This window comes from Acanthisitta chloris, unplaced genomic scaffold, assembly GCF_000695815.1.
Source record: "Acanthisitta chloris isolate BGI_N310 unplaced genomic scaffold, ASM69581v1 scaffold727, whole genome shotgun sequence".
Classification (NCBI taxonomy): Eukaryota; Metazoa; Chordata; class Aves; order Passeriformes; family Acanthisittidae; genus Acanthisitta; species Acanthisitta chloris.
In genome coordinates, this window is record NW_008680737.1 from 8,662 (window position 1) to 17,310 (window position 8,649).

The window sequence follows — 8,649 nt, forward strand, 5'->3', positions numbered from 1 at the left end:
GTGTTTGTATGCATGACAGAGAGGATATAAATAACCTCCCTGCATTAAGGAAAATTGCCTCCTTGTTTCTAAGGAAGGAGGCATTGCAGGGATACTTCTCTCTGTGAAGAAAGCAGCTTTCCCCAATTGATCTGAAGGTCTCAAATATTGATATTTGTCAGTTCTTACTCTTAGCTTTTGTAACTTTCTAATTTGTACTGTGTTTACAGAGGAAAACAAATAGCAATCTGAATCCTCACATAATGAGGGTTTTTAAGAGAAGTTTTGGGATACAACTTCTAATTAATCTACTGAATTTATACGATGTTCTCATTATGCTTTCTGGAGAAAAAAGCATACCTCTCTGAGGGGAAAAGAACCATGGGGAGTTTTACTGTACAGAATGAGCTATGAATTGAGCACTGAGCGATGACTCATAGAATTGGGAAAATAATCTTCTCATATCAGTCAAGTATTCATCTGAAGGTAGACAAATTACGGGATCTAAGTGCTTTTTGAAAGTATATTTAAATAATTATTGTATATGCCAATGTAAGACAAAACCCAAGGACAGGCAGTACTAGACAGAGGGGTGCAGAATGAGCTCGTTGCCTATAGGTGGTCCAAGTCTAAGAGATTCAAATTCAAGTGTCATCTGCTATTCCTGCAGACAGATTCTGTTTTGAGTTGAACAGGAAGCCTGGACATTCAAAGTCAGAAATCAAAATACTCAGTCTGAAGTGTGAGACTGCTTCTTGAGATTTTTGCCAAATGCTGGACTTATTCTAGATCATCTGTGTGATGCAGTCAAAACCAGTTTCAGGGAAATACAGGAAATGCTACAACAACAGTAACTTGGAGATGCTTTCAGATGCCTCCCTGTATAAGCAGTCAAGACAGCACTACAAACAAGGATCCTGCCAGTCAAAGTACTGTACCTCATCTCAACTTTTCGACAAAAGCGACAGTAAAAAGCCAGACTAGGCAGTCTGAGCTGTACCTTGCCGACGCCGACTGTTGAGTTTCCTAAAGCAGGTGCCCTCCACAAGTCGATTGAGACGTTGTTGCTTGATCAGTTCTAAGATCTCAGGCTGAATCTTCTCTTTTAGTTCCCTTGGGAAGATATAACATAGGCACTTGTCAAATTCAATCAAAGACCATTCTCCTTCATCTGAGACAGAGTCTCACAAGATGTTTCTGCGATGTGTTTGAAGAGGACAACAGTCACAGACAAGACCAGGTCAGAATCTAGTCTGCTCCAGAATAAAGCCCTTTTTCTTGTAACAAAGAATGGCATTCAGGATATCTGTTGTAGACATCTCCCTGCTACAACATCAGTGTATGACTCAGGCAAACCACTTATTTGCTTCTTACTTTACTCATCTAAAAATAACACTTGCCATAACGCATGAACAAGGTTTTTCTGCGGCAAATAATGCTCTTTTATCATAGGAGCACTGTGAAGCTTATTTGAGGGTCTGTCACCTTTTGTGGCATGACCCTCTGATGGTATACTTCACTAGCACTATTATTTAGGACAACACAAGAAGGGTAAAACACATCTTGAAATAATGATAACAAACAGTGAGCAATGCCAATGAGCTAAATAAATGACCAGCACCATATGCTTGTTCTTAATCTCATGTAATTTGATTCTTTATTGGCAGAATTTGTGGAAGACTAATCCATGACTAAGGATTGCTTAAGGATCAAACTTTACCTGTGCCCAGAAGTGCAAAGACTCACAGTACATTTAGAAATAATGTCATATATTGTTCACAAAATCTATTTTCTACATCTTACTTTAGTAAGAGTTCAACATGTCAAGAACTAGGCAGAAAACACATGCACATAATATTTAATTTCTTACACTATCACATGGATTCACAGATGTCTGAATTCATCAGCTATATCCTCACTTAGATTCATTAAGAATACATAAAAGACAGGTTTAAACACCAACTCGACAGCAAGCCTTGTAAGATTAAAAAACTCCAACTGAATGTGTAGAGGATTTCTAAAATATGGAGTGTGTCAGAACCATAATTTTGCATTGCTGTGCAAATTAGGTAATACCAAAAATCATTCTGTCTGGCAGTATGTCCCAGCAATCATCATGAAAAGGAAGCTAAGCTGTGGTATGCCACAGAGATAACAAAAAATTGTCTCTTCTTGAAAACTTAGGAACACCAGTCTCTGCTGAATTCCACATTCATTTGGATCCTGTAACTTTGATCTGCCAGACCCCCACTGAAATCATTGTCAGGCTTCTGCTAGAAAGACTAGGCCTTTAAAATAAAATGCAATCTCTTCCCTAGGTGTTAGTGAAATGGTTGGAGTTCTCAATGCATAACCCATTGCATATTTACAAGCAGAGAAAATCTAGCTGGTCAAAAAATCAAGGAAGCATTGTAACTATAGAAACAGTCCACCTTTTGGAAATGTCTTTTAGGCCAATTTACAAGCACTGTTGTTTTCTCTTTGGGATCTAAGATATGAATATGTTAAATGGTTAAATACTGTGATTAAAAGAATTTTATGCTTGAATAAATATCTTGCCTTTGCTGAGCCGATGAGCTTCTCTATTCCTTAGGTAAAACCTGGGAGCAGGGGCTGAGGAGAACAGTGTTAAAACACAGTGTGGTTTACTCAGCAGTCCAGGTTGCAGACTAAATCTCCAGCTGGACAAATTTCAAACATTCAAGACTGGTATAAACATCAGTTTTATATAGTTGATGTATAGTTTAATTCACAAATTGGATGGTTATCACTAAATAGGTGTTAAATATATCATAACATAATAGTTGTAAGACATTACCAAAAAACCAGAAATGAGCAGGTCACCCAGCACATTGACATCTTGCTTGCTCATAGTATTCCCTCCGCTAGCCTCCAAAGCCCCATCTGCCCTTTATAAACCAGAAGAAGTGAAGGATTTTTTAACCAATCCAAAAAGAAATATGTAATCCTCTCTGAAGTATTTCACTGCCTAAGGCAGACTTCCCATAGGAGAAAGGAAGGTAGGTAAGAATGGACCTAATGCCTCTTTGCTTATGTGCTCATGTCCCTCTGCACACATGCACATATTTGCTCTCACAATCGTGAACCTCAGATATAGCACTCTCTTCTGGTTTATGGTCCTTGAACTTGATCACACAGAAGTTTGGGAGACAACTCATTACTCCATGGAGAACCAGTCTTTGGTGAATTTGGACATTAGTGACATCCCATAAGACCATCAAGCCCTTGCCATGGTCACCTGCGCTTGCTGTCCTCAGCAGCTCATGCCAATGTGTGATTACTCTGCCTTGTATGGTTTTCAGCTATTTTTCCTATACCATGACTCCAGATATAATTTTGCAAGGTGATCCTGCCACTTAGTGCTCCTCACTGTCAAGGTTTCTATTCCACCACTTCAAGGTGACAGAAATGGGGCAGAACAATGAAACCATGGCACGCACTCAAACAAAAGATGTGCTTCTTTGAATATCTGTATTTCCTTCAGAAAGTTATCTAAAGGCAAGTGTGTTCTGTTCCTCACGATCAGCGTCTAAAGACAGGAGGGTTAGAAAAAAAATCTTTGTGCTAGAAATAGGTCCTCCTGCCTAAATTTAAAATCAAATAGGAACAATGAGCTAAAGGAAGATCATGAATGCAAATATGTTTTGTGAATATTTATTTATTGTCCTTCAGATGACATTTGCTTAACAGTTTGTGCCTTGAGAAAAGAGAGAACAAACCAAGTCTAAGGAGACAGTGGCTTTAAAAACTGCTATTTCCTTGCTACTATGCTTCTGTCACATAAGAATGTCAAAAATTAGTGTGCTGCTAAGAGAGAAGGGTTGAGGGAACCACACAGTAATATATATGATAACTAATTTTATTATCTCACTGGTCTTGACACTGTAGGCAATACTGACATCAGTTACTTGCTCTTAAAATAAGACGTGAAAATCATCAGAAATTATTTTTAAATTATTCACATTACACTAATTCTTCTCCAGCACCAGGTATAACTGTCCCCAGATTTCACCTTTCCATCTTATAGTTAAGACTTGTTAGCTGTTTTCTTTCCAGGATGGTGCATATTACAGACATTTAAATCACTACAACACAACAGGAGAGTAATCCCAGAACTGGTTTCATGTGTTTTTATCTTTCTGGCTTGTAGCTATACTCCCTCTCCTAATCACTTTATGCATTCAGAGCAGGCAATAGTGACTCTTTCTAATGTTGCAGAGAAATAGGTAAGGTAAAAAGCAGAAAAGGATCCAGATCCCTTCCTCTACTTTCCTGTACATTGCTGATTTTCACACAGATGTTACTTAGCAATAGCTCCCTCATTGACATTAACTCTGCTTTAACCAGCAAGTCTCCAATTGGATGTCAGATCATTATCTAGCATTAACTCATCTCTGTTGCCATTTAATTTGTCAAGGAGATCTCTGGTCCTCTACAAGCCTATGGGATTCCTAAACACCTTCTTCTGCAGCCATTCAAAATGAACCAGCAATACTTGATCATTTCACTATGGAATGGCATTTTGGATGATCACTAAGGATCCCAAATCCTTGAATCAATTCTGAATGACTTTTTATTTTCCCTAATCAAAAGCAGATATTGAGAAAGCTTCACGTGATATGACAATGCTCATATAAAAGAAACAACTAATCCGTGCAAAACAAGGTTGCAGTTATAAGGATCTAAGGTAACACTTTCCAGCTTACATTCAAAACCATCTTTACTGAAACTTCTCTTATCCAGAAGCTTAAAACTTCAGTACTTCATACAATGAACAGCAGAAGAAAGATTTCTATCATGTTCAAGACAGAAAAAAACCATCATCTGATTGCCATATTCTCAAGCAGAATTAAACAAGGGCTGCCAACATCACAGTCACCATTGTGCACAGTCTCTTTTAGCATATCTGCAAGGCTTTAAAATATACAGTACAGCCACGATTGCTCTCTTCACTCACAATCTCTCTCCCTACAATGGGGCCATGATTCTGTACTTCTATCAATTGTGCCATCTATGCAATTTGAGAGAGTTCAGTACAGGGAATCAAATCAAAGCAGAAAATGAAAGAACTGTTTCTTTTCACAGTCAAGAATAAGTGATCATGGATGCAATCAAAATGCAAATGCGTGGAGTTAAATCTCTGCAAATGCAGTTGTGATTGCTTAAACACCTTATCGATTTACTTAGCCTTTATAGCCTTTAGGCTTAGCCTTTGTCCTGAATCTGAAATGAGTCTCTGGTAACACTTCAGTTGCTTTTAACTATTTGTGTTGGCTGTTTCCCCCATTCCATGATGGGGAAGGAGACTCCGCACTGTGACAGCAAGTAGCCAGAGGGACACCGGAAATAAAGAGCTTGCAGAGGGCACTGGCAAGTTTCATGAGGCTAGGCAATGGTGCAAGACAATATAAATAGTTGACCTGTATCATACTTAATCTGTTGACTCACAGGAAAGCAGGGAAAATGAGAAGCTTTGGTGACAAGCTTAGCAATACTGAGCAGCATTGAACCAATGAATGTTGCAGGGGTTTTCTGAGCAGTGTAATGATGCAAAACTAACTGCAACCATTTGTAGCTTCTTAATTGATGCATTACTATGAGTGACATCAGTTCTAATTGGGCATTAGGTCCTATTTTCTAACACACTGAAAACATAAAAGAAGCATTCCCCCTTTGATCCACATTGGTATGATTAGAATTTAGTCTGTAATTCTACTTAGCTTATGCTTCTGCTGTTGTCCTGCTGCCCCTGGAGGAAAGTGTCCCTAGAGCTTGTTATTTAGATATCTGCATCCTTTACAAACAAATCAAACTGAATATCCTCCTGGAATCCTGGAATCCTGGAATTCTCTGGTTTGAATCTGTCTCTATATTTTTGCCTTGGAACGTGAATCCTGGAATTCTCTGGTTCAAATCTGTCTCTATATTTTTGCCTTGGAAAAGGAGACTTAGAAAATCACAAGCCATTCCGCTTGCAACGCGGTCAGTATTTCATGCCATTTCAGCTGATGCTTCTGGAGTCCTCACCATTTCTCTGCTGATCTCAAAAGGTTCCTGCTATTCTCAGCACATCATTTGCGCACCACAGAGTCTGCATCTGTCCTGTGCCATCAGTTCAGCCACAAGCCCAGACTTGGTCCAGAGCCAAGTACAGCTTCCATTTTTCATTGAACAGAACAAAGAGTATTCTGAGAAACAAGCAGGAGCTATGAGGGCAATATTAGCGCTTGATACTTTGCAGTAAACAAGAAAATGACTGGCTAGCTGCCAGAATGTTATCATTTACAAATAAGTAACTGCTTGCCATTAACACCAAAGATAATGCTATAAACAAAGACACTGGTACACAACACCAGTCTTTTGTGAAACCAGTGTGGATTGGCTCCTCTTCTTCTGGGCTTCTCTCTTGCTCAGAGAAATGATATTTGGAATTTTTAAAGGCCTTTGGACAGAAGACAAAGTTGTGGGTTTTGATTAGTTGGATTTTTCTTAAAGCCACTACCAGCACCAAACCAAGCTCACTATCATGCATAACTAGGAAATATCAAAGCACTGCTTCATATAAACAAGTCATGTGAGACCAATGTTGGGATTTGCCAAATCTGGTTTCACTGAACTCAAAGAAAAATTTATGATTCCCAGTGGAAGAAAACATAATGTACTTCAAGCAGATGCTGCACTACTGCTTTTGAGCACAGCTCCCTGGACAGCTTTCCTCCCTGGGTTCCCCTTGAAGAGCTCACAAATGTCATTTGCACTTGTTAATCCTTCCATAAACAAGTGGGGAGAGAAGACAGTACTTACAGAATTGGACGAGACTGGAAATCTTCCTGGTTCATTCTTTCAGACTGGCGTATTTTCAGTATTTCTGTGTAACTGAGATTCTGAAGTTTGCTCTTGAATTGGTCCAGAGAGCTAGGCTTGGTAGTGAGCGCTCTCATTATCTGTTCTTTCACTACTTGCATTACCTGCAGACGACAAGGAAAGAAAAAGAAAACCTGTGTTAACACTTCCTGCATTTTTTTTCAAATCTTATTCTGGGTCACAGTCAGGTTTCTAGGTACAGAAGATGATTAATACTATGTGGTCTCAAGACAACTGTTCAGAAACATAACCAGAAAATAAGCCAACTTCTGACAGGGCATCACAGCCTACATCCAAAGCTCATCTGCTCTGTAAAAAGAAAATTATTTTTTCTGGAGGGTGGTGGGGAGGGTGTCACATATTGCTTGGCTGTCTCGTTAGACAGCTAAATTACACTTGCTGGTTACAGGACTGTAAGTCCCACTTTGTCCATGGTGTGTGTGCCCTTGGCAGCACAAGTGTGGTTCTTCAGCATTCTGAGCTGTGATGATGCTTCCATCATGTCAGGGACAGGCACACACAACACCAGCAGAAAAAAAGCTGTGAAGTCCTGACGAGCCAACTGAGAGCAGAGATGCACACCCTGACTTCTGCCAGCTCAACCCAGGTGAAATGCACAAGCCGCAGGAGTAAATCTAACTGTCCACAAGAGAGACTGGGGAGAGTGTTTCAGGTCTTACAGCTCTCCTGCTGGGTCTCAGAGCTGCTTTCCTGATCACAAGGCAGTAGCACAAAGATGCTAACTGGCACATTGCTTCCCTTATTCCTTATGCCCAGAGGCAATGGACACACACTGAAACACAGGAGGTTCCCCCTAAACATCAGGAAACACGTTTTAATTCTGAAGGTGACAAAGCACTGGCGCATGTTGCCCAGGGAGGTTATGGAGTCTCCATCCTTGGAGATACTCAAAAGTCATCTGGACATGGACCTAGGCAACTGGCTCTGGGTGGCCCTGCTTGAGCAGGATGGTTGTACCAGATGATTTCCAGAGGTACCTTCCAACCTCAGTCACACTGAGATTCTGTGAGAGCTTTATTCTGCAGCCACTTTATGGCCATACACAGGGAAGCGAAGAGACCTTGCTAAAAGAAAACATTAGTCAGGGAAAAGAGAGAGATCAATTTGCCAAGGATATTACAGGATTGCTTTTGAAGCAATGCCATAAACAATGCAAACCAAAAAAGTGAGAATGAAGGATGGCTAGGCAACAGCCATCTATCTGCATATTAATTATTTTATCAGGAGAAAACTGCTGAGACACAGTTAACTAAGGAGAATTGCTTGGATCTAGTTCAGATAAATAAATATCACAGATTACTGTCTGTCTCTCCACAATCCTAGACTCATTTCCTTGGTGCTGGTGCAAATCACACACTTTGAAATATTTATCTGATGCTGTGCATAAGTTGGCTGAAAAAACAATTTATCATAATTAGAAAGGTCCATCTCACCCAAATGCAACAGCTAAAACCCAGTAGGAAATGGTAACTCCCTCCTGGTATCAAACCAGGTATGACAGAAATCAACAGCTATACAGAGGGAAAAGCTTTTTCTGCGCTGTTAATTCTCCTTTTATTCTTTCATCTTCACCATGTATCTTAAAACAGAAGCTCAGCCCCTCAGAAGTTCCCTAATAATTCTAAAACCTTCTCTTTTCATATGAATATTTCATTTTTTCCCATGTCTTGTCAGTCTTCTAACTCATTGCCTGCAATGTTTTCTATTTTTGCTTCCTGAGGTGTAACTTCTTTCCCAGATGTGATCTAAGCACTCATTTTAGCT

At 39.7% G+C, this 8,649-nt stretch overlaps 1 protein-coding gene across 1 annotated transcript in view; it reads right to left on the minus strand.

Annotated features, from left to right (window-relative positions):
- Positions 1–8,649, minus strand: part of ELMO1 (engulfment and cell motility 1) — a gene marked incomplete at its 3' end in the record, with an annotated part of 290,561 nt that overhangs the window by 6,994 nt on the left and 274,918 nt on the right. The window contains exons 17-18 of the mRNA XM_009077801.1: positions 6,805–6,968; positions 980–1,092 (exon numbers count right to left, since the gene is read on the minus strand). Of these exons, the coding sequence (XP_009076049.1) occupies positions 980–1,092; positions 6,805–6,968 (277 nt within the window). The remainder of the gene's footprint in view (positions 1–979; positions 1,093–6,804; positions 6,969–8,649) is intronic.